The sequence below is a fragment of the Moschus berezovskii genome, chromosome 18 (genome assembly GCF_049115385.1).
Source record: "Moschus berezovskii isolate FMDL1 chromosome 18, NW_MosBer_1.0, whole genome shotgun sequence".
Classification (NCBI taxonomy): Eukaryota; Metazoa; Chordata; class Mammalia; order Artiodactyla; family Moschidae; genus Moschus; species Moschus berezovskii.
The window spans coordinates 41,701,954-41,729,201 of NC_142477.1; the positions used below are offsets into that span (position 1 = coordinate 41,701,954).

The 27,248-nt window shown below is 36.3% G+C and overlaps 1 protein-coding gene across 4 annotated transcripts in view; it reads right to left on the reverse strand.

Moving 5' to 3' along the window:
- FYB1 (FYN binding protein 1) overlaps window positions 1-27,248 on the reverse strand; it is a 181,505-nt gene that overhangs the window by 19,648 nt on the left and 134,609 nt on the right. For 3 of the 4 annotated variants that reach the window (XM_055422135.2, XM_055422136.2, XM_055422137.2), the window contains exons 3-12: window positions 26,524-26,680; window positions 15,685-15,731; window positions 13,220-13,239; window positions 12,740-12,774; window positions 11,380-11,500; window positions 8,617-8,776; window positions 7,975-8,119; window positions 3,378-3,400; window positions 2,249-2,315; window positions 1,153-1,290 (exon numbers count right to left, since the gene is read on the reverse strand). In XM_055422135.2, coding sequence (XP_055278110.2) covers window positions 1,153-1,290; window positions 2,249-2,315; window positions 3,378-3,400; window positions 7,975-8,119; window positions 8,617-8,776; window positions 11,380-11,500; window positions 12,740-12,774; window positions 13,220-13,239; window positions 15,685-15,731; window positions 26,524-26,680 — 913 coding nt within the window. The remainder of the gene's footprint in view (window positions 1-1,152; window positions 1,291-2,248; window positions 2,316-3,377; window positions 3,401-7,974; window positions 8,120-8,616; window positions 8,777-11,379; window positions 11,501-12,739; window positions 12,775-13,219; window positions 13,240-15,684; window positions 15,732-26,523; window positions 26,681-27,248) is intronic. The other variant, XM_088827663.1, reaches the window with a different exon arrangement.

Below are 27,248 nucleotides of genomic sequence, written 5' to 3' on the forward strand. Positions count from 1 at the left end.
ATAATATGTACAAATATATCCCCAAACAGAAGAATGGTGAATAAGAGAGGAATATCCACTGAAACTAGAGAGTGAGAACTTATTAACAGAAGTGATTTGAAATCAGGATTGGGTGACTTTTAGTTGCAACAAAAAAAGACCTTTGTTTTTTTATTACTTTCTGAACTTTAAACACACATATACACATAACTGGAAGAAGGGAGCACAGTTACACTAAAGTGTGAGAGGTCATTAGTAAAAGTGATTTAAAATCAGAATTAGCTGGTGTGTTATTGAGCAAAAAGAAATATTTGCTTTTATTTCTAAGTGAGGACTACATTTGAGTAATGATACAGGAAGAGAAGATTTGCTACGTTTACTTATGATTTTAAGTATCTCGTTTATTGAGTGTTGTTTTAGTGTCTCACAAAAGGATTTAAAGTTAGGAATTCTATGTAATTGACATCTTATAAAGACTTCTGTTAAAGTGTGGTGAGTCTATTAGCATATACAAAACAACAAAACTTTTGCGGGTACTTAAGGTCCTTCAAATTTATACACGTGGAACTTATACTAAAGGATTATTTTTGTATAGAAAGATAAAATGTATGCTTTAGTCTTATTTATACAAACTGAAGATACTTAGAATAATTTTAGTATGGGACAAACATGTAATTCAAGTGGAATTAATATATCATTATTGTGAAAGTTACAAAGACTTTAGATACTGTACTTAGAGAAAAGAAATTCCAAATTTTGTCCTTTTTTCTCTATAAATTAACTTTTAAAAGAGAATGTATATTTTGAATAGTCAGTATTAAATATTATATAATAAAATGTAGTGTTGGAATTCTGACCTTTTAGATGTGATTTACAGCTTAAAAAAAGGTCCTACAAGGACCTTTTTGGAAGGTGAGTGTATGCATGTGTGTGTGTGTCTGTGCATGTTTGAATGGAAAACAAAATACATTTTTGATGTATATGATGATTTTATGTAAATGCACGAGTTTAAAAGTGACACAATAAATGAGACTAGAATGACTAATGGAAAAACACATTAAAATTTCTTAAGACTGTCAGAATTTGGTTATCGGTTATAAAATATTAGTAGCATTTGATTAAATTATTAGTGTAGTTATTGTGCACTGGATTTGGTGGTTGGTTGACTCTTACGATGAACCTTCATCATTGTCTGACTCAGAGTCTTTAGGTTTCTCTCGTATACTTTTCTTTTTGTCATCTTTTCCCTTTAACATCTTCAAAATCCCCCAGGACCAGGTGTTACTCTTCTCTTCAACCTGTAGCGTGGAGCTTTGGAGCATGCAGGCATTGATCAGGTTTTTTATAATTATACTGTGTTGATCATTCAGGCTGTAAGCTACTTATTGTACTGAACAAGATGAAGCTATTAAGTTTGTTAAGTCATGGTCTTTGAATACTGCTGCGACTAGGTAAATAGTAGGCAAGCTATTTTCTCCTATTTGGTAATTTCTTAAACAAGTCAAAAGTTTTAAACATCAATTTAGCTTTGCTTTGATTAAAAGTAAGTTGTTATTAGATTAAAATTTTAAAATACGTATTTAAATTTTAAAATTCACCACTTCAAAAGTTTAAACACCTAAAGGATTATGTTTTCAATATTGCCACATACAGCCACAGATAAACATATGATCTCAATTTATCTGGATTGCTTACAACTATGATTATTATATAAGGGCTCCCCTGGTGGCTCAGATGGTAAAGAATCCACCTGCGATGCAGGAGACCTGGGTTCAATTCCTGGGTTGGGAAGATCCCCTGGAGGAGGGCATGGCAACCTGCTCCGGTATTCTTGCCTGGAGAATCCCCATGGACAGAGAAGTCTCGCAGGCTACAGTCCATGGGATCACAAAGAGTTGGACACGACTGAGCGACCAAGCACAGCACAGCACATGAAGGCTAGCCATGCAATTATAAACTTTCCAGAGATTGTCACAGAAATGAAGTACTGATTGACAAATAAATGATTGGGAAAAGTTTGAATACTTGTAACCCTTATCCCTTTTCCATTTCACGCCTTTTGACATAGTTGTCAAGGTTCCAAGTGGTATATTCCAAACAATATACCACTTCATTTGAAGTGTGGTATAATTACAATTACTCATTTGCCATTGCTGTTAATTAAACAGGGAATGCTACTTTCTGCTTTTTATTCTAACTAGAAATCAAAACTAGTGACAGTTTCAGTATATATACTTTTCAAAGAGGCAATTAAGCTGATTATTCTTACCCATCAGCAGCATCCTCCTCTTCTATCCCATCATAAATATCATCATCTGGGGGAGGTGGGAACATCCCTTCATGTGAATCAGGGGGAAAAAAAATCTGTTAATTTTGTAATTTGGTCACAAATGCTCACTCAAAATTTGATAATAAATGTCTTATGCAGAAATAAGATGCAGAAAACATCTTATTTTCGTATCAATTATTTAACTTAAAATAGCTTTATTTTCCCACTCTTACACAGAGGTAAATTAACTTTTAACATTATTTTATAAGGAATTCCTAGGAGTAAACTGTAAAAATATGAGGGATGATATAGAGTGCTGTGCATTGGAGGTGACAGAGTGGGAGAAATAACTGAGAAAAAGTAAAATTAAGCAGAGGATGGAGTTAAAATTTATTGTGGAAAAAGAAGGGAAAAGTTGATAAGAAAAACTTAATACTAAGGAGACATTCAGAAAAAAGCATTGATCAAGATGTAAGTAAAGGAAAGCAAATGAAAAGTGACTCTGTAAGCACTGATGGGAGCTGGGACAAAGAAAAGAACGGAAGGTGACTTTTTCATTTCTTTATTTCATTTCATCAAAGTAATATTTTAAAAGTTAAACCCTTGCTTGATTTGTTATCCTATGTTTGCTATTTGACAAATATTTATTTAACAAATGTTTACTGACTACCTTCTTTGTAAAAATATGTACAATAAAGTTGAAATTACATTTTTAAGATGAGAATTTCAGCACTTCCAGGTATTAGCAACCCTTACTTTGTTGATGGGATAATGAGAAGTCTTTAGGAGTCATAGCTACGGTAACTATGTAAGGTATCATCCAAATAGGGACATTTCTGAAAGTGAAGGGGGATACTACTAGAAACTGTGTCAGACAACTGACACAAATCAAGACTGCCCTGGGCACACCGGAAGTGGAGTCACCCCATGACCTTTAACGTGGAAGAAAGAAGCGACTTGCTCAGGGTCACTCAGTGGCCAGGACTGGACTCCATGTCATTGATTCCCAGTCAAGTGTTCTTTCTACCATATTAAGATCCTCCTCATTATTTGCAAACAAGAGCATTTTGTCATTAATATACACAAGAACGTCAAAGACTTTAGAAACTGATAAAAGCGTGTAGCTTACCTCCACTTCCACTCTGACTGTGGCTAGGAGAAAAAGAGTAGACATTAACTGATATATTAATTATTTAGCTATCAGGAAAGGAAGTACATATTGAGCAGTTAAATGAGAGAAAAAATAACATTCCAGTCAACAGTTATCAGGATGTTATTTACAATTGTCAAGATATAAAAACAACCTAAATGTCCACCAACAGATGAGTAGATAAAGAAGACGTAGTGTATATACACGATGCAATGTTATTCAGCCATAAAAGAAGAATGAGATTTTGCTATTTGCAACAGTACCAGTGGACCTGCGGGTTTATTTTATTTAGTGTAATAAGTCAAACAGACAAATACTGTATGTTGTCACTTACATGTGGAATCTAAAAACTAAAACAAATGGATAAATATTACAAAAGGAAAAGAGACACAGATATGGAGAACAAACTACTGGTTACCAGTGTTGGGGTGGGGGTGGGTGTTTAGTACAAACTACCATGTATAAAATAAATAAGCTGTGAGGATATATTGTACAGTTTAGAGAATAGAGTCAATATTTTATAATGACTTTAAATGGAATATAACTTATAAAAACATTGAGTCACTTGTATACCTGAAACTAATATAATCTTGTAAATCAGCTACTTTTTAATTAGAAAAAGGTTATTAGATGTTATTTGTGAAAAGGAAAAAAAATTGTTCCTTATTGTAACAGATGAGTAGTAACAAAACAAAAAACAAAACAAAACTAATAAGAATCAAGTGAGATTCAGTACTCCATAAAGTTTTCTAAACAATGATAGTGTTTGTTTCTAGCATTTTACCATAAGGCAATTTTCAGATTATATAGTATTACATCACTCCATAGATGGACTTATTAAAAAAAGAGAGTATTATTCTAGAACCGTTACAGAATTAAATTCAATTTCCCCTCAATATCTTATAATTACAGCATTTAACTCTTAGTCCAATAGCATTACATTTTTTACAAAGGGAAAACTTAAAAAAAAATTTGAAATCCTATTCGTGGGGCCTTTGTAGAGTGTGGCTCTTAATTCTCTAAATCTCTCTTTCTCTAACATTCTATACCTCCCCTCTTTTATAATTGTTTTCTTGCCCATTTCCCCACTAAATTGTGAATTATATGAAAGCAAAGGAAGTCATCTAGTTCATTTTGCAGAAAAAAAAATTGAGGCTCTGATAAATGAAGTGATATGACCATGTCCACTTTTGATTAATTGAAAAAATGAAATAAGAATCTCAGAGTCCTGCTTTCCTGTATGGATGATATCATTTTGACTACACCTCGCTGTGCCCTCTGTGTCATCATTTTTGCCTTTTAGATAATCAAGAACAGATATCTGATATTACAACCATATAGTATATTTATACATCATATGTGATCCTTAACCTTAAAGTCAGAACGACTTTAAAGTCTACTGCTAATCTAGAAGTAAAAAGTACTTTCACTAATGGAACTTCGGAGAAAAACATGCTATAAATGTCTTAATATACAAATAGAAGTGATTTTTTATGAAGCTTAAGTATATTTGGTACTTGCTTACAAACGATTTTCACACTCACTGTCTTCAATACTTTCCTCTGAGCATGAAGCAAGCATTTAGAATTATGAGAAAAACTGCAAATTTGGGTTGGCTGCCACTTCTGGCAAATACAACATATTCCACCTTGGAGATTTCATACCCAATTTCCAAAGAATTGGGTGATCACAATCAGGAACAAAGCCACTATATATTATTTGATTTCTAGAGCAATTCTTCATTTTTTCTTTGGAATATAAACCATTGATCTGATGAGCTAGAGGGAAGGAAAGGAGAGTGTGAGAAAAGACCAGGAAAGAGAAAGAGGACAGGATAAATGGCAGGAAAAAGGTTGGGAAACACATCTAGAAGAAAAGTTTTTTATATGACGAAGGAGTGGTATTTGCACTTGTAATTTCCTTTTGTTCAACTTTTCATTTTTATTACAAAAAGCTGCTTCATTGAAAAGAAAGGGAGAAGAATAGCTGCCAGGACCTGTGCTTTTTAAGCCTCCTGTCTGCTCTGAGTGTGAGGTATACAGTTGGTTCTCCTAACCCTGGAAAAATTGGGAAAGAGCTGGTCAAGAACTTCCTGATAGGAGCCAGGAGGTATATGGGGGAGGGAGAGGAGAGGCTGGTGCTTTCTCTTATTCTTGCCTGGACAAGCTGCCGGCTATACTCAGCATCTTTCCTTGTTCTACTAAGGACAAAGCATGTTCTGTTATAAGATCTCTGCCAGCAGCAGCTGTAGTTTCAAAAAAAAAAAAAAACAGAAACAAAACAACTTGTGTAGAAGTGATGTCTCTTCTTCTATTTTCCTATTAAATATGCATAAAGAGGAGATAGATGCTAGTAAATATTGTGGTGCTATACTTGTTTAAAATATTAATCACTAAAGCTATACACTTCCTCTAACCCCATTTTATTAAATAGAAGATTCCTTTTCTGCTACATGTTTACTAACTGGAGATGTCTTATAGAGTTGTGGTATGTATGGTGGTGGTGGTTTAGTCACTAAGTTGTGTCCGACTTAACATGCCAGGACTGAATATAACATGCCAGGCTCTTCTGTTCATGGGACTCCCCAGGCAAGAATACTGGAGTGGGTTGTCATTTCCTTCTCCAGGGGATCTTCCCGACCCAGGGATCAAACCTGGGTCTCCTGCATTGGCAGGTGGATTCTTACCTGCTGAACCATCTGGGAGGCCCTGTGGTATGTACAGACTAGTTAAAATGGAAAAGGTAATAGCATTAGTTTTGGGAAACAGTCACCTGTTATGAAAATAATGTTTCATTTTAAGTATATCATCCCTTTTTAGTGGATTTATTTATATTTTTTGAGTATTTAATCAGTGTGAATATATATATATATATATCTCACTGCTGCTGCTGCTGCTAAGTTGCTTCAGTCATGTCTGACTCTGTGCGACCCCATAGATGGCAGCCCACCAAGCTCCCCTGTCCCTGGGATTCTCCAGGCAAGAACACTGGAGTGTGTTGCCATTTCCTTCTCCAGGGGATCTCAGGCAGACTCTGCCATCTGAGCCACCAGGGAAGCCCAACATAAGGTATATATGCTGATAATATACATGGTAAGACACACTCATGTCCAGAAAACTCTGTAACTCTCAGAATATGGCCATTTGGAACTCTGACATCAAATTTGACATTTGCTAACTTCGAAGTAGGTCAAAGTGTCTCTTATTACTAAGGTCAATTTACAATCTGTAAACTCCAGTGCATACATGACATGTTTTGATATGTATTGCATAATTTATGATCATAATATGTTAAGACAGCATTGCTATCAGTCATTTTAGAATGATGAACTGCCAGAAAGCAATATAAGTTTAACTGATGCCATAAGCTCAGTCACACAACTTAGTGACTAAACCACCACCACCATACATAACACAACTCTATAAGACATCTCCAGTTAGTAAACATGTAGCAGAAAAGGAATCTTCTATTTAATAAAAGGGAAATTGAATTCTTTATATGTTTCATAACTATTAGTATTAATAAATATTAATGTATTTCTATTTTGATCTTTTTACATTTTTAGAATGTTTAATAATAAAAACATTTTTTACTTTGAAATTTGAGTTATAAAGAATGCAGACACATTTTTTTCTCAATGAAGATCTTGCATAGATCATGTGGGGAGGTTTCCCTGTTTCACAAAGTGGGAATAGAAAAATGAGGATTCTTCACTGGGTTGGAGATTTTCCTTCTCCTTTCCTTCAGTTTAAAGGGATTATGGCTCCACCAGGAAAGGGAGATATTGGAGGAATGAAGGAATGAAAGGAAAACAGAAAAGGAAGAAAAAGAAAGAACAAGGAAGATCAGAGCTAGGAGAAAGAGACAGAGAGGAGGCACTGTAAAGGGAGTTGGAGACGGAGAAGGGAAGCACGAGAGAGAAGCTTGCCCTCCCCTTTGGTTCCTCTAGAAAGGATGTCTTGATCTGTCCCTCTGCCCCAGAAAGATGGTCCTGTAATTTTTCCGGGGAAGGTTACAAGGTCCAATGGAAAGTTAAACCCTTAGTTGATTGCTAAGGATCATAGCGGATTGAGCTTTTACATTTTTACTCTTAAAGAGCAAAGTTGTCATAAAAAAGCATTTCTATTTGTTATATTTTCAAATAACAATGACAAATATATTAAGACTTAGATTTCAAAAAAAAAAAAGACTCAGATTTCAGAGAAAAATATTTTGTATTTTTAGAGCTAACTTTTATATCTCACGCTTCATATTTTACAAAGTCATATGTATTCTAGGCATATCCTTAAAGTCAAATCAGAATGAATATTGCAAAACAGTATTTTGGATTGACAACACATCTGCCAATGGCCCATTACTTTCAAGTAGTATTTAACACAAATAGCCAAAGAGTAAAATGAAAGACTGTAGAGTTTCAAATGAGTTATCATCCATATTGAAGTGATTGTAAACGGTAATTTAATTTAGTGATAGAAAGTAGTAGGAAATTAGGAAAGTAAAATTCTAGCATCTTAAAACCCACAGTCTCTGACAAAGAGATAGTTTGATTTGCTTTCCAATTTGTTTTTACATATACCTGCTCACATTTTCCTGCTCTGCAACGTCATCGTACACTTCCTGGTCATCTTCAAAAGGTCTTGATGAAAGAGCAGCGAGACAGCCTTTTTTCCGTTTCAAGGAGTCATAGTCAATCTCTACAGCTGTTGTTTTAATATAGCCATCTACCAAAAGGGGAACAATTTATGTTCAGATAACTGTAGTTTAAATATCATAGAGTTGTGAAAAAATATCGATTGTACACTTTCTTTTTAAATCTTCCCTTTATTTCTTTGCTTGCAATTCTGACTTAAAGACTTGTTGACACATGCTTCACTGTGCTTTGTCAAAGTCTCATGATGTTGTGCTTTGGGGTAAGTCTAGAGTCTGTTTTCAAGGTTCTAAAGTGATTCAGAAGAAACATTTTTGCTTTTTAACATCAATGAAGAACCTAATACTCTTTGCTCTTCCTTGGGATATTATATTTACATTTTTTCCCAACTAAAAATATTACACATATGAGGTGAAGATGGAGCTCTGCTTGTCATTTAAAATCTTCCTATTTTTGTCTACTCTGTAACATACTCCCAACTTAATGCTTATGACTAGCTTTGGAAGAATTTTCACATTAAGATTGGCTCAAAAGAAAACACTTTGAAGTCTTAGAAAAATATGCACTCACATGACCCCCTGGCTGTTCTGCCCAGCCATTTTCCTTCAGGGTTGTCTGTGATGCGAATTATTTCAATATTTTCTCCTTGCTTGAAGCTCAGTTCATTCTTTCCTCCTTTGACGTCACAGCAAGCTTTTGCTTGATGGATGACTTGAATAGGGCCTGTTAGCTGCAAACGGGAAAAAAAATCACAACCAGCTTCTTACTATTCAGGAACTCCTTAAGGAATGCAGTTTTGAAAGACTAGGTCCACTACCTGCTAACCTGCTTATTACCAACATTTACAGGTTTGAACTAGAAGTGGAGGGTGAATGTTATTTCTGGTGAGGGTTCTTATAGGAGGGGCTGGGGGAAATTGCAGAGGTCAGACAGAACCATCAAAGAACAGATAAGCACGTGTTCAGGGGCCAGGAGAGAATGGCAGTGATCTGTTGACCTTGGGAACTCTGTGGAAGATTTGAAGAAGTGACTGGAAATCAAACACCACTTATGTATGTGACATGCTAGGTGCTATGTGTTTTTTATGGGGTATTCTGGTGTTCTGCTTACTAGACAGAAGTTATTTCCCTCTCTGCTTTGTGCAATTATTCTGATGGTTCTCTGCAGGCTTAAAATAGCAAGAGAGAGAAGGGTTAGTAGTGGTGGTAGGTTGTACTTGTGAGAAAAACATTTTCTTTCCTTTTTTTTGACTTCATGGTACTTGCTGTCTATAAACTTGGAGTAGACATTACCTGCTATAAACAAGAAAACAGTTTAGAAATAGCTTCATGAATAAAAAAAATAGCAAACCAATATTATGTGATGTTTTCATAATTAATATCCTGAATAGTACAGTGGTTTCTTGACAGCAGAGAGGAGTAATCTAGTTCAGAGCCCATGAATCCTAAAGTCCTAATTTCCTAATCTTTTGTCTTTTCAACAGAATTTCTTGAATCTTTTGATATGCAAATATACATCATGATTTTTGAAGAAGCTCTACTTTATTTATTGAACTTGTGATGTGATGAATTGTGAGATACCATCATTAATTATATACTACCAAGAAAGTAAACTAGCTTGATTTAAACTTTGATGTGCCAACAATGTTACAATGCATCCTAAGTTCAGAATTTTAAAATGTGAAATATTTTGTCATAGAATTAATGAAATGTGGAACTGTATAACAGTTTTCATATTTATTTATTTAATTTGAACATCTATTAACAATTTTGTGGAAGGAATACAGCGTGTGAAGTCCTAGTCTTGACAAATGCTTGAGTTCACGTTTGGTGGTGTGATTTCATATCTTATCTTTTTCTTACTAACAAATATTATTTGAATAAATGAGTGAAACCATCCAAAATTGGTTTCTCAAAAACAAAAAACAAAAAAAAACCCACAAGGAAAAGCTTCACATAATTCCTTCAAAACTATAAATAATCTCTTCGTAAAAAATATGTTATAAAGATTTTCATTTAAAAAATTAATTTTCCATGTTTGCACTTGAAAACTATGAACACTGGTAGCCATACATTCTGTATGAGTAAAATATTTTAATAGTCATATTGCAACCTTACTTTTGCTTATATATAGTAAGCAAAATTGAATGAGAACCTATAATAGACACCATGGATTATTTTATTTAATCCCATAACAAACTTTCAGGAGAAATATTGTCTACTCACTTTAAAAATAAAAAAGCTGAGGTTCAGAGAAGTTTAGCAGTATGTCATGATTATATAATTCAAAAATGCAGCTGGAATTTGAATCCACATCTGTCCAACTGACTCTAAGTTTTACATTTTCCCTGTACCCCGCTGTTACATCTTTGTTTCACTATAGTCCATATACTGGGAAATCATATATAAGCCAGATTTTTATAATTCAAACCATATATTAAATGTTCTGGAGGAACTAAATATTTAAAGGAAACTTGATATGAATCCTTTTCAAAGTGAAGAATAGTTTTGTGACTAGATAATCACTCTAAATATAGCTGACATACCAGACCCATACCAGATGGGCCATGTCATCAAAGCCTAGCCAAGAAAGTATAGCCTGCAAGTATAGTGGTAGTGGTGGTAGTGGTAAGAGTCATCCAGTTAGAATGAAAGATCAGAGAAGACAGAGGTCAATGAGGAAGAAGGAGAAACAGAAGGTATGAGAAGTCAGCATGTACATAGGCTTAAAGTAAAGGCACAGATGTGAATCAGGTCTAGACAGCATCAGTCAGGGTGGCTCACGGAGTTTTATTGAGACAGGTCTGCTTAATCCAGAGACCCTTCTGTCCCATGCACCATGATAATACATGCCACAGGGATATGTATGTGTGTAGTCTTGAGCCCATATTATGAGTAGGTTAATATGAAATGCTCAATCGTGTCTGACTCTTAGTGACTCCTCGGACTGTAGCCCATCAGGCTCCTCCGTCCATGGAATTTTCCAGGTACGATGAAACGCATAATGAGGAGAGTCAGAATGGATTTGAGTAACAGAGTATTCATTCACCCAACTGACACAAAATTTCCTGAGCTCCCACCATATTTTGTTTAGATTTTATCCAAATTATAAACCACATATTTTATTTGGATTTTATTGTATTGCATTTTCAGTGCAGGGATAATGGAATGTAGTAGACAAAAACATTACTGTTATGAAGGAAGTTACTCTTTAGAAAACAATGGTTAAGTAGGTGTCCAACCATGTAAGTTTTCAAAAAACGGTGGCCCTTTTGTGTGAAAGTTATAAAAAGAGAGGTTACTCTTTGTCACCCATCAGCAAGCAAGCTCTTACTTTAAATTTCTTCTTTATTTCTTGTTCTTTCTTTTCTCTCTCTTTCTGTTCTTTTTTCTCCAGCTCTAATCTCTTCTTTTCCTCCTTTTCCCTTTTCTTCTCTTTTTCTTTGGATGTGTCTCTGTGGATAAAAATTTGGTTGTTTCAGCACCTGCAGGCATTTATGTGTTGCTGCTGCTGCTGCTAAGTCACTTCAGTCGTGTCCGACTCTGTGTGACCCCATAGAAGGAAGCCCAACAGGCTCCCCCTTCCCTGGGATTCTCCAGGCAAGAACACTGGAGTGGGTTGCCATTTCCTTCTCCAATGTGTGAAAGTGAAAAGTGAAAGTGAAGTCGCTCAGTCGTGTCCGACTCTTAGCGACCCCACGGACTGCAGCCCACCAGGCTCCTCCATCCATGGGATTTTCTAGGCAAGAGTAGTGGAGTGGCTTGCCATTGCCTTGGCTCACTATTTAGACAGGTTCCTATCCCAAACAGAAGATAGTATGTGGAATAGAGGTGAAGGTACAAAGCTAAGGCTTGTCAAAATTCCTGGGGTGTGAGACTGTTCTTAAAACCTGCAGGAGGCATTCAAACGAGGATGCCTTCCAAAGGCCCTGCTACCTTTACAATCCCTGAGGACAAGTGGAAGGCGTTGTTATAAAGGTTCTTGCGGCCTGTCAGCATGAATACAATTAACCCCCCCACCACCACAAGAGCACACTCACTGGGACAAATTCACATACACGTATTCACTTGTACTCATAGGTACAAATCTTCGTTTAGAAACTTTACTCAGAATTAGCTGAATTCTGGGTAGGGAAGATGAACGTATTTGAATCAACAAAAGATAAAATAAGAGAACATGCTCATTTTTATTTTCACTCATTTGCTAAGAAATTTCTTAATCCTGGGCTACCCAGAAACCCATTTGGGAACTCTTTTTAACATTTTTCTTCTTAAGCAGGTTAAAACTTTGGCATCTGGTGCTGTGTTAAACCGTCTCTCAGAGCAGAATTTTGAGGTGAAGAACTGCCTAGGTGAGGACATTGTAATATATACGCAGATTCATTTGCCCAAAGACACACTGAGAGCAAGAAATACAGATTCCTGGCCCTGTCATTCCCTGCCTGTGGGCTGTCTAGTGGGTTGCAGGACTCTGACCTCTCACATAATGGCATTTTAACAGAGTCCTCTGTAAAATCCTTAGACAAGAAAGGAATCTTTAGCCCTTTGTATTGAAATAAAGGTTATCATTATATGCCCGTCATTTGAACAGTTGCACTTTCCCCCTCCTAGTATTGAATATCCATTCATTCTCCCCCAGACAAATTATTCATCATAGAAGAAAAATATCAGGGTAAAAAAAATGTAACTCATACATGTCTTCATATGTTTCTCCTTCACTCTCTTGTTCCTATCAAGAAAAACATTAATAATGATTAATTGTAATTATTCAATAAGGAAACAAATATATACTACATTGCTCAAATACTCAGTAAAACAAACATAAATTTGTGTGTACATTTAGCATGTTTAATTTTTTTTTTTTTTCCTTTTTGGAGACAGACTGGGAAAGGAAGCACAGAAAGATTTCATTTTATATCTTGCTATGTAATTCAGATTTGTAGCCAGACTTCAGTTTCTGTTTAGCATAACAAAATTACTGAGTCAGTGAAATGACTGGTGTTTAATGTTTCAAGCATTTCAGGTGAAATACAATTGCAAATGGAAAAATATTACCATTATTCTTAAGAGTTTTCATTTGTTGGTTTATGTCAGTAGAAAATAAATCACAGCAATTGTTACATATTCTAGTTGCAGCAATATAATATGAGCAGAATAAAAAAAGAGAAACTAACCTCATCTAGATTTCCCGTACCTGAAGTGTTTAAAAAAAGGGATAGTAATTAAGAAGTGCTTTAATAGAGGATTGTTAGATGTAACATAATACTCAAAATAGTTCATAATGTTAACAGAATCTATACTTTACCAAAGGTTTAGAAGTACAGAATAGAATATGTAGTTTAGAACCTTACTATGGCTTTTCCAAACCTTGTAACTTATAAAATCATTTCATTAGCTTTCATAAAGCAATATAAAAGTGAAAAAAACTGAAGACACTCTTTAGTCTCTTTACGAGTGGACGCTGAAAGCATTCACATTTGGTTTTGTGGGCTTGTGCAGAACATAGGCTTTACCAGAAAATCACAAGTTCACACTTTTGGACTCATTTGTTCCCAAGGATTTGCATTCATGTATCAAACAAATCAATTAGATTTTTTAAAAAGATATTTTACTGCTCAGGTGTTTAATAATATCAACAAATTTTCAGGTATTAAGACATCATCTAAAACAATAGCAATAAAAACCAAGTGGAACTGATACATGAATGAATAGACCAGTAGAATAGAACACAGAGCTCAGAGACAGATAAAATTTACATACACACAAATAGGAACACACATTTGTTGTTGTTTAGTTTCTAAGTCTTGTCTGACTCTTTTGTAACCCCAGGGACTGTAGCCTGTCAGTCTCCTCTGTCAGTGAGATTTCCCAGGCAAGAATACTGGAGTGGGTTGCCATTTCCTTCTCCAGGGGATCTTCCTGACCCAGAGGTCAAACCCAGGAACATTATGTACACACAAACACACCTATGTATGAAAAGACACAAACACACCAATAGAGTTAATATAGTAAATGTGGTATTATAAATTAATGAGAAAAGAGTGAATTTCAGAGTATCATAATGGGAAAACTGACTTTGTACATGAGAAAAAAATCTAGGTTTCTACTAATTCCTCAAAAGTGGATTGCAAAAAATCAAAGACCTAACTATAAAGGATAAAGTTCATAGAAGAAAATAGAACACAATATTTTTATTTCCTAGGGATAGGAATTCTTAAATAAAATTTTAAAAGTACAAATTACAAAGTAAGTATTCATAAATTTGATTATATCAACACATATTTATGTTCAATGAAGGACAGTATGGACTAAGTTAATGGACAGAATGAGAGAAGATATTTGCAATCCCTACAGCTGCTGCTGCTGCTGCTGCTCCTAAGTTGCTTCAGTCGTGTCTGACTTTGTGTGACCCCATAGACGGCAGCCTACCAGGCTCCCCCGTCCCTGGGATTCTCTAGACAGGAACACTGGATTGGGTTGCCATTTCCTTCTCTAATGCATGAAAGTGAAAAGTGAAAGTGAAGTCGGTCAGTCGTGTCCGACTCTTAGTGACCCCATGGACTGCAGCCTACCAGACTTCTCCGTCCATGGGATTTTTCAGGCAAGAGTACTGGAGTGGGGTGCCATTGCCTTCTCCACCCTACAACTGACATGGTATTAATATCTGGACTACAAAGGAACTCCTGCAAGTCATCCAGAAAAGGATAACAATCCCAAGAAAAAATGGTCAAGGAATTGGAAGTGGCAACTTACAGAAGAGAAAACCACAAAGGCTAAGAACTTGTTTTGAACTCAATAGTAAGCTGAGATATGAAATTGAAACAAGACATTTTATACACCGAAGATTGGAAACAACTGGAAAGCTGCCTCTGCACTGGTGGAAAGGCAAGCATCTTGGAATCTTTATGCCCTGGGATGGGACTACACACAGATGCAGCGCTTCTGGAAAGTACTCCAGTACTGTTGTTGCTGCTGCTGCTAAGTCACTTCAGTCGTGTCCGACTCTGTGTGACCCCATAGACAGAAGCCCACCAGACTCCCCCATCCCTGGGATTCTCCAGTACTACTCAGTCAAAATGAATATGCCGTAGCTTATAAGTAGTCACTCTACTCCTTGATACACATCTTAAAGGAAGGCTCTCAGAGGTTCACATGGGAATATGGACAAGAAGGTGAATTGAGCTATTAATATCATTTTTGGTAATAGTAAGTTGGAGGTGAAATATGCATAGGATGCATACCATGGAGAGCTGTGCAGTAGTTAACAGAAATAAATTAAATATACATATATTCATGGATGAGCCTCACAAAACACATTAGTCTGAGTGTAAAAAAATGACCAGAATGAGCTATAATATACTGTTTATGTACATTGAAATATATACATCTACACATACAACAATATACAAAGAATGTGTACAAAATACATATACACACTAAGTGCATTAAAATATTTTACTCTGGTAAGAGAAGGAAGGAAAGAGAGTGGGTCATGAAGAGAAAAGGGAATAAATAAGTAAAATGAGAGGACTTGTATGGACTAATGATGATAATGACTCATTAATGACTCTAAGAGAATAATTAACTCTAACTTTCATATCTGAGGGAACAAAAATATAAAACATCATTTGCCTCTTACCATCAGAGTGCATGACACTATCTTGATTTTCTTCATTTACAGGGCCTCTGAAAACAAGAGAGAGGAAAAAGTGAAAATGGGATAAGCAGATGATCCTCTTACAATGAAAAAGAAAAAAATAAAAATAAAAGGATTATTTAAAAATAACTCTTGGACTTCCCTGGTGGTCCAGTGGTTGGGAACCTGGCAGGGGACACACGTTTGGTCTGGGAAGATCCCACATGTTGCGGGCAACTAAGCCTGTGTGCCACGACTACTGAAGCCATGCTCCGAAACCCCACCACGAGAAGCCCATGCACTGCACTAGAGAGGAGCCTCCGCTTGCCACAACTAGAGAAAGGCTGCGAGCAGCAGCAAAGACCCAGTGCAGCCAATGATAATAATAAAGATAATAAAATTTTAAAATCAAGATAAAAATAACTCTTTTCTCTTCATATCTACTCTGATTTAAAACTTCAGAAGTCAGTAGAACAGGTTTTAGCTTTGTACTGACGCTGCTCCTGCTGCAAAAAAGTGGAAAATTGGGGAACCAGCATTGTCCATTCAAAGTCAGCACCTACAATTAATCCATAGTTTCAGGGCAATAATATGTTTTTCTGTTAAAAATGACAGTATATCAATAAGTCAATTCTGGGTTCTGAAGGCAGATAATTGGCTGTACAGTGTAGATTTCAAAGGCCATTAGTTTCAATCCTGGCTGCTCCGAGCTTTCGAGGTATTCTCCTCCTGGCTTTGCTTCCATCAGCTGTGGCTTGGACTCCAAGGTGCTTCATTTCAAACCACTTCACTCCAACTGCTCATAACAGGTATCAATACCTGGGCCCCACGAATCCCTAATGATTTATGGAACCATCAATATTTTCTATTTCTATTCTTGGGTTGATCAGCATAGCTGGGGAAAAATGCCATCTTACTGATTCAGGAGATTACAAATAATTGACATTCAGTCTCAGCTGCACTCCCAACACTATCCTATAACCTCGTTACACCTCTTTCCTAGTCAATCTTCTCGATAACTAGTCAGGACCTTCACTTCTTCCCTTAAATCTCTTATTTCTCTCCTTTCCTTTATCATGAGATGATTTTGTTTCTTATTTCACTATTTAGCTGTTATTGGGAGTGAACTCTCTTAAGAAAATACATTTCTTTAACTTCCAAGCTTATCTGCAATTGCACCCATCCTTCCTTCTCCTGACCAAAGTTCTTCTTTCCATCTGTGTTCTGAATGCTGTCTGAATGATCAGTTATTACACTCCTTTTATTCCTTTTCTTCTGTGTGGCATCATATCATTTATTAATTATTATTATTGTTCTTCTTTCACTTCCCATCCCTAAATATCTCACTATAGTAAGTCCTCTACAAACAAATCTTCAAGTTGCAAGCTTTCAAAGATGCAAATGTGTGTATGTGTTGCATATCCAACTACCTTAGGAGTAAGTGAAATTGCAGCTTGCGCTCCATCTCCTATTGCTGATGATCCTTCAGCTCGGCTATCTCCTACGTCTTCTCCCTCCCGCAATTAGTATCTCTTCTTGCCTGTTCACTCAATACCAGCCCCTGTATGCCAGCTATTGTAGTGTTCTAGTGTATTTTCAAGATACTGTACCATAAGAGTAAAAATATTTTCTTTACTTTTTGTTTGTTTTTTATGTATTATTTATGTGAAAAGTATTATAAACCTATTACAGTACAGTACTATATAGCCCATTGTGTTAGTTGGGTACCGAGGCTTGCAGTTACAGCCTAAGCAGTACTTACAACCTAGGTTAGAACAAATGAACTTATGAGCTTCCTCTTGGAATGGACCTTGTTCATATGGAAGGGACTCGTACTGTTTCCTCTCTCAGCCTAAGTTATTCTCACTCATAAAGGACACACATTTCTCTTCACCTTTCTAAATTCTACACATTACCATAAGGACGTCTTCCTCTTCCCAGTCCAAGTCGGAGAAACTGTCCATTCCCACTTTACTGGCTCTCCTCCCCTCTGCTTCTTCATTGACTGCAATCTAACTTCCTTCGCTAATCCTTCCCTGAAACTACTCTTAAAAGGCTTAATTACTGAAACCACTAAACACTTCTCACCCTGCACCTTCCATGATTGCTTTGTGGCCCTTAACACCATGTCGGCTATTTTGCCTTCCTGGAGCCTCTTTGGGTTGCTTGAGAAATCTCTTCTGGCTCATGTCTTGTCTCTCTGGTCTCAATCCCACAATTTTCTTTGTGGGTTAGTTTCCTCTGACTTCTCTTTTAACTGATGGTGTTCTTTTGTGTTCTTGTCTTGGCTTCCTCAGTTTTTTCCTTCCACCTTTGCCCTAGATGGTCTTAGAGTCTCATACGCTTCCTCACCTTCACAAAGTACCTTAATGCTGGTGACTTCACACCGAAATCTCTAGCCCATAGAGGATCTCATATTCTTTGTTGCAGACACACCTATCTATCTGTCATCTGCCTATCTATATATTCATCTTCCTATCTGTGTTTGTATGTCCCACTGATGGCTCTACATTAACATCCCTGAAGCTGAGGTTTTCCTCTCTCATTTCAGCCTAAATCTGTTTTTCCTACTCAGTTTCTTACCTTGGTGAATTGTCCCACAAATTCACTTCCCCACCCAAGCCTCACTCAAAAAGTGAGAGCCTTTATTTCTCACTCTTTTACAGTGCTATGTCAAATCAAGTTCTGTCAGTTCTACATATTTAATATCTCCTATAATACGCTTCCCCTTCCATCTCTCTCCCCTGTCCTGCTAGACACAAGAGCAGGATTCTGCCGTCACTAGTGTGGACCCCTGCAGTGGCCTTCTGGATAGTCTTCTAGTAACGAGAATTGTGCGTCATCTTTTCTACCCTCAAAGTCCCTTCTTTATGCAGCTGCCAAAGTGATCCTTCTAAAGTGAAATTAATACCATCTGAGGAATGTTAACAGGAAGAGCCCTGTTATCACTAAGGCCATAAAAAAGGCTTAGTGGCTGTCCTTGTGACTCTGGAAGAAATACCTTAGATACATATATGTAGTCATAAACTTTTATCTAATAAATTCACTTAAAAAATTGAACATTTAAAAATTAATGCATATGCCTAGCTTACTATCTAGATAAGTGTGAAGGCCCAGTGAGATTGACCATGACATGGCATTCGTTTTTCTTAGTTGGCCTTTTTAGATCTTAGAAGATTCAGAATTAAATACAGAAAGGATGAAGTAATTCAAACCCATGATACAAAAATCTGTGAAATAAGTTTTCTAATAATTGGGACAATAACGTATGTTCAATATTTTAAGTGTTTGTTATGTTGAATAAATTTCTTACATTAGATATTTGTGAGTTAGGTTTATTATTTTAGTTGAAAAGTAAGTGTTGAATGTCTATGATTGCTGGCCTCACAAAACAGAGTCAGCTAAAACTATGAGCTCCTGATAAAAAAATCCACCATCACCTAGGAAGGAGTCTTATGTCTTACCTAAATAAACAAAGAAACACATTTAGAAAATAGAACGAAATTTGACCAAACGCTTGTCTATATCCAACAGCCAGTTTACAGAGGAATGGGGACTGCATAAGCTTACTATTATAAGGAAGCAATCAGCACAATGTAGACTCTGGGCAACTATAATGCCCACCAATAACCTGATGTATTCAACAAATAAACTGCAATAAGTAAAAGAAAGTAATACAAGGGGAACCTATAGCTTGAAAGAGAATTGCACAACATATAAGCCACAGACTTTGCTTGGATTCTTACTCAAACAAACAAAAAAACCCACACAGGATTTAAGAGACAACTGAATAGTGGCTTGATGTTTTATATTAATACAATGGGTCTATTTTTAGGAATACCTACTGAAATGTTTACGAATGTAATTATATGATGTTTGATATTAGTTTCAAAATAATATGAGACGAGGGAAGTAGGTAGTGTATAGACAAAACAAGATTGGTAGTGAGCTTATAATTGTTGAATTTCGGGAGGGGTATATGGGTACTCATTATATTATTCTCCTTGCCTTTTATATGCTTAACATTTTTAAAAATAAATATGTTTCTTTAAAAGTATCTGAAAAATCCAATTGTAAATGCAATTGGATTCTTTAAAGGAACTGGATATGGTTTAATAGATTTATGAGTTGTTTACAAATTCTTGGGAGGGTTTTGCTGAGCAAAGTTATGAAATTTGTTCAGTCAGTCATCAGAAATGCTTAAAAATAAAATTCAGTATGTAAATTCATATATGCAATGTCAAACATGTAAAGGAGTTTAATTATTCAAGTTTATTATGAGCATAAGTATTGATATGAAAGAATTTAGTCTGAGTTGTTCAATCACTGATCAAAGATCCCCCTGGAAATAATCATTTTTATTGAAATAAAAATTACTGGGTGCATAAATAACATAGCAAATTATGTGAATTTAAATACTTAAATTAGACCTTTGCACTATTAACTTTAGTGAATTGAGTATTAATTAAAAGCATAAGATGTAAAACACCTCAGACATCAAAATACATTGCCATTCTATAGAATAAAGTCTATTGTCCTTTTCATAGTGTGCAGATCCTTAAGATCAGTCCTGCTCTTTAACAGTTTTATTTTTCCTATTTCCTCTTCTTACATCATCTTCTTTTCAGATATTAACACTGAATTCACTTATTCTCTGAACACTGGTTGCTTGTTCCTCCATGCTTAGCCCACACTATTGGCCTTCTCTGGAGTAATCCTCCCTTCTCATCATCCCCTGTGGAGGCCCTTCTTAATCTTTAAGATTCTCCTTAAACACTCCCTCCTCTGTGAAGTTATCTCAACTCTCCCAAGCTCAGGCAGTTGCTACTTCCATATGTCACACATTGCTCACTCCAGAGACTATTCTAGATTACTATAATTATACAGCAATTACTTGCAGGTCTCTATTCCTACTATGAGACCATAAACCCTTGGTATGATGAGATTAAGTCTTTGTTATTTAATTTATTATTATGACTGTCATTTTTAGGAAACTGTTAGAATAATTCTTGTCATGTATAGGACTTTTGACTAAATTAATGCTGTCTTAGTAACACTAAGAAACTAGCATTTATTACTAAAGCAAACTGCTTACTATTTTTGAAAATAATATTAAGTTAAAAAGACTACTGGACTTGAAGTTAACTTCCTGAAACACATGGAAGAGTAACAAATATTTGCAAAATGAAGATCTGTGTAGCATGCTCATACATATGTACTTGCACTTAATGCAAACCATTTATTACGTGTAGATAATGTTTACATACATACATATATTCATGGACCCAACATTATAGCATCTAAATTGTAGTTTTATATAGGTCTGAATTCAACACAAATAGAACAGCAAAATATTCACAGAGTATGAAATAATGTTAAGAATAGGAATAACAGTGAAGAATAAAGGAAGAAAGATGAGGGGAAGAAGGAGGTGAGTGTCATGGATAGAACCAGATCAAACCGTCAGCAATCGTTCAAAAAGAAAATGTTACAGGCACTGAGAAAAGCCAGAGAGAAACAGACAACCAACAAAACTAGTCACAACCCAAGTCCTAGAAAATGAAGCAGAGGGAGTGGGTGAAAAAGAAAAGGAGGCTTATCAGTTGTTACAGTAAGGACGTCTATTCAAGAAGGTCTTTCACTATAGTTCTTTGTTTTTCTACTTTAGCATGCAGAATTAAAAAAGAAAAGCAAAATTAATTTAATGTTACGACTGTCATGCTCAGAAAGCTATTAGAGCTCTATTGCCTGACTTTTAAAGATGGGAAGCTATTGACCTTTATACCTTATTTGCCATTCATGACCTTTATTCCGTGACTGTAGCATTTGTCAGTTTGATTTTTAAAGACAGAGGAAATCTAAGTGACACTTTGTTCCATGCCTGCCCTCACTGAAAATGAAATCCAGTGCGTTTTTCTCTGGAACACGTCTTCCTGCATTTAACGCATGAGAAATTATACAACTATGGTGACTTATTTAAGCCAATGGACTTAGGTAAGTGTGTCTGGGAGTGCATGACTGATATGGTAAGTCTCAAATTCCAGAAAATGTTAAATATTTCTAACTAATAAAAAAGGTTACATCGGTGAATTCTTACATTTCCTCTAATTTTAGAGCCAGAAGAATCTTACACTGAGTAAGAAAGACCTCAAGGTAAGATCTGGTTAAACTTTCCTTTTTCAACCTTAGTCATTTCCATTACTTATTATTTCTTATTACTTCACTTTTCCTGTCTCATTACTATTAATAACCATGTAATTTGCTTTGTATGCTAAAATAGTCAACTATTGGTTCTATATTCATATGAATAATCAGTTACATTGTTAAAATTATAATTAATTTTTTAAAGTGGCACCAAGAAATATGTTCCCCTAAAGAAGTTGATTTGAACACTGAAAATGATAAACGAGCTCTTCTGACCCATTTCAGTTCCTCTTCAGACATCTGAATAAAATAGAAAATGGAGCTAGCTGCTTTCTGACCACTAGGTGGGGAAACAATACAATTTAAAATGCAGTATAACTTTGACTTCAACTACTTTCTTTTAAAATATGTTTATTATTTTAAATTCTCACCTGCCTCCAATTCTTTACATTCTTAAGGAGAATTCGGACCTGAACGATATAATTACAAGTGACTTCTGGGAAGTAGGCAGGTAATAATGGCCATGTGATCTTCTGAAATTCTTTCTTTGATCCACATTAGAAGTTATTTTCCTTGCCTTAAGCAACACAGACTCTATACCCGGGGGCGGGGGGGTGGTATGTGAACCTTATCAGTCAGTCATTTATCCTCTGGGGAGCCAGTCCCTCACCTGAGCACTGATTCTTTTTCTAATCCTTGGTTCTAGGAATGCACTTCGTCTGTGACCCTTAACAGTGTCTGACTTGAGGCATGGAGTATACGCCCACGACAAACATATATTTATAACTCAGAACTCCCAACTCTTCACTTCTTACACCTAATTGCCTGTTCAACATCTGTGCCTGCATGCACGCCACAAGCTTTGCACAGCTGTGCTGTCCTGATTTTCCCCACGCCCAAACTTGCTCGCCTTCAGCCAACCTCATTCAGTGATGGACACATCATCCTTGGAGCTACTCAGACTCAGAACCTTGGAGCCGCCCTGGATCCTCTTTTCCTTTCAAGTCCAAATCCTGTGGTCTCTCAACTTCAAAGTACATCCAGAATCTGGACCCCTGTCATCATCTCCACTGCACCAACGGTTAGAATATCTTGCCTGCCTTTCTGTAGGATCTGCCTAACTGGTTTCCCTTCTTCAACATTTGCCTAATACCTTTTCTCAGACCACTATTAACGTAATACTCACAAAACGTGAGCCTGAAAACATCACCGCTTCACTCAAGCTCTTCAGCGTTTCCCATGTCACTTAGGATAAGAGCCATCATCTCTATCACGACCTGCAGGGCCTGCTTGAGCCTATACACCTTCCATCTACTCCAGCCTCAGTTACCTCTTTCCAAGTCCCTAGACACTCGAGGACTTGTTCTGTCTGTCCTCTCTGACCAGAATGGTCTTCCTCCAGATATCTGCATGCTTTAACACCTTTACTGCCTTGAGTCTTTTCTCAAGTATAACTTCCTATAAGGGGAGCGACCCTCATTTCTCCTTTTAAAGTTGCAACACTTTAAGTTGCCCTCACACCACACCACCTAATCTGCTCTACTTTATCCCATATCACTTGATATTTCCTAACATTCTATATCCTTTACTAGTTTATTATTTTTTCCCTTATGTCTCTTGCCCCCTGCTTTATGTGAGTAGGGATCTTTATCTTGCTCACTGATATTTCCTGAACTTCTATTACAAAGGCACAAAGTGGTGCCTCACAAAATAATTACTAGAAGAGCGGTGGTGCAAAGAAAAAGCACAGAGACACCCATCTTTCACAATTTTACTTAAAGATCATTCCACAGATTTCCCTCTCACATGAAATATAAATTTGTGAGTCTGACTATCAAGGCCCATTTTATTTTCATTTCCTCTTTGTGTCTTTTCTAGCTTCCCCTACTTGGAGGAAAGTTTCCAACCTAGATATTTCTTCATTTTGGATTTTACTTGGAGTCTGTGATGGAAGCCTGAAAGTCTTACACCATATACCACATTTTTACTTTTGAAAAAATAATCATCTTACAGATATTCCTTAGCTTTCATCTTCACCTGATATTTAACTTTTAGATGTGACAGTTCCAGAGTATCTAGGCAATGTAACATCACAATGCTTGTTCCTTAGCATCTTTTTTTTTTTCGAGAGTATACATTTTGAGGAGTTGGTAACTCTTAAATGAATCAGACTTTTGAACTAGGAGTCCTTAATTGGTGATAGACAGGGAGGCCTGGTGTGCTGTGATTCATGGGGTTGCAGAGAGTTGGACACAACTGAGCGACTGAACTGAACTGAATAAAATGGAAATAAGGATGAAGTTCATTACAACTGATGGATTTTGCTAATTTCTGATGTAAGCAATTGTTACAAGTGAAAATTTGAACCTGGTTGGTTGGTGGACTCTTTTCGACTTTGTAAGAATTTCCTACAAATGTGGGAAATTGACCAGCAGTGGTAGGACTCAGTAGTCCAGGCTACTGGTCTCTTTGAAATTCATTCTTCCTTCTACAACTTTATATTCCTCACCTTATCACAGTAGATTTTAGGGGGCAGGTTTACAGAAAAGAGTTAATGGAGCAAGCCTGAAGCTGCTATTTTAAAAAGAATCTACCAAGATAGTCTGTTGGTTTATATCTGGGAACTCAGCTTCTAAAGCATTCCTTGCACTGATAGGAAAAGTTGCCTAATGATAAGAGTGCTTTGCTGTGCCTAGACTGTATAAACAACACGACTTATGGTGAACACCTGCTTTACTTCTAGAAGTCTGTATTTTGGTAGTTGCTAGGCAGAAGGTGCCTAGGTGGCAGCTTTCAATAGAAAGATGACTCTAATAGGCTTCCCTGGGAAGCAATAGCACACATGTATTGCATTTTTGTAGCTAGAGAAAGGAGCAGTTTTACTCTGTCCACTGCCAAGTTTAGAAGAAGAGTATGACTAGGATAAATCTTAGCCACGAGTACTCCTGTATGCTAGGTCCTGTGTGTCCTTGCAGTTGATCACCAAACCTAGGACTGGTCTTGGGGACTCTCAAACAACAGGAATAGTGATAAACCCTCCTCCATGATTTCTTCAAAGAATTATCAGTCTTTTTGCCTTATAAATTATCAGAAATTCATACTCAAGGTATTTACTGAAATTTCTCATGAAAATTACACAGGATCCAGAAGCCTAATTAAAGCCAGCTGCTGGGATAGAGTCATATAATAAGCCTCAAAAGTACTGAGATAAAAATCTAATGGGTTAAATTCTTCACAGTAGGATAAAGACACAGGATTTAATACATGTGAAAAGAAAGCAATTTATACAGAAATCAAGTTTATATAAGAGCACATATTAGTTATTTTAATTAAGTTAATATTTATTTGACACTCATATGTTAATAGGCAAATGGCTCATATTCTTCTTTGGTAGCTGGTTGTCATAAACTAGGATTTATAAACTCAAATGCCTGGAAGGGCTTGTGGTTAACATAAATGTAAAATGCAGGTTGTATGTAAGACAGTAAATTGCTCTAACATCTTCTAGGCAGTTGGAGTTCTGCTTTTAACCAACAGCGCCCCCTCACCCCCCATCAAAGCCTAATAAAGTGAAACATAGCCTATAAAGAAAGCTGATCAAACTGAACTGAACCCATGACAAGTGTTTTCAACACCTGCTCTAAATTGTAATTATCAGCATTGAAGGAAAGCTGTCAATCAGACGATATTAATTGAGTCTACCATAATGATTATGGATATTAAGTACTTTAGATGTAATGAACATCAATCTGGTAGGGGATTGAAGTGAAGGAAAAACAACTGTAGCTAAATATTTTTGGTATATTTGTGGTAAAGGATAATCATGCAAAACAATTTTTTAGAAGAAAGAAGATCTACTCTGACTTGCCAACAGAATCTATGCTTGCCATTGTCTATTTCTCTTTAAAACAATATTTCATTCTATCCCAGTCTTCTGCTTTTTTTTCTCTCAGCGAGCTCTTCTGGTAAATCACGGATAAAGAGCCTGTGCATAACAACATATACAGTTCTGACATTTCTAAAAAGTACCATCTAAGAAAAGTGAGAGTGGGCTTGAATAAGTTTCCAATTATTTTAATACACAGTCAGAAATCTGATTACTCAGAGAAAACTTCCATTTTTTTACTTATGGGAGGTTGTTTAGCAGAGTGGTTCAAAGTATACAGTGGACTCAGACTACTATTGACAGTCTGCTACTGAGAGTTCCTTAACCTCTGTAAAGTTCCATTTACTCATCTGTGAAATGATGAAAACACTATCCACACAGTAAAGTCATAAGGATTATATATGTAAAGAGCCTAGCACATTACAGACCGCCAATAAAATATGGTGGTGGTATTGGTGGTGATGAAAATGATGGTGGCAGTGATGCTAATGGTAATGGTGGTGGAAATGATGATGAAGGTTAAGGAGATGTTGGTTGTGTTGACCTGAAGAATGCTTCAGAACTTCTAAAAAGGCTCTAGAAAATTTCCTCAAATGAACTCTTAAGGGGAAAACCATTGCCAAAACAGATAAGAATTGCTAAAGGATACAGAGTTGTGAGAGCAGCTTGCTAAGCCATCTTTTCTCCCTGCTAACTGACCACTTTTGTGGCTCCACCAGAGTCACATGGAACCCTCAGCACTCAGCCAAGCATAGTTTGAAAATTCCTGACAAGAGATTGACAAAGAAATGGCAAAATAATATTTTGCTTACTTGAGGTCTAAGGGAGGTTTAATGTTTCTGGGAGGTAGACTTGGGGCTGGCAATTGTGTTGGGTGAGACGCTGGCAATGGTGGTTGGCTGGCTGGATGAGATGGTGGAGGTGGTGGTAGGGCAGTTGTTGAGAAAGTCATTGGTCCTTTGTTGGTACCTAAGAAGCGAAACAAAAAAATACTGTGAATTAAGACAAATCTTCATCATGAAAGAACTGACCATTCCAAGTATGCAGAAATGAGGATTTTAAACATAATAATGAAGGAAATGCATCGTAGGTTGAATTAATGCTTTAAAGAATTTAATACTCTCTGTATCACGGGACATAGATTTTTAAATGTTCCATTTCTCCCCAGCCCCCACCACCCAGTTTACTGATGTATAATTGACAAATAAAATTTTAAGATATTTAAACTGTATAATGTGATGATTTGATGCACATATGTATTGTAAAAGGTTTCTCCCCACCAAGTTAATTAATGTATCTGTCATTTCACGTATTTATCTTTTTGGGAAGGGTGGCGAGAATACTTAAGTTCTACTCTTTTAACAAATTTCAGTTATATAATACAGTGTTATCAACTGTAGTCACCATGCTCTGTTTTAGATCCTCAGACTTTATACATCTTATAAATGAAAGTTTCTACCCTTTGACCAACCACCTCTCCCTTTTCCCCCCAACTCAGCCCCTGGCAACCACTTTTCTACTGCTTATATTTTATACA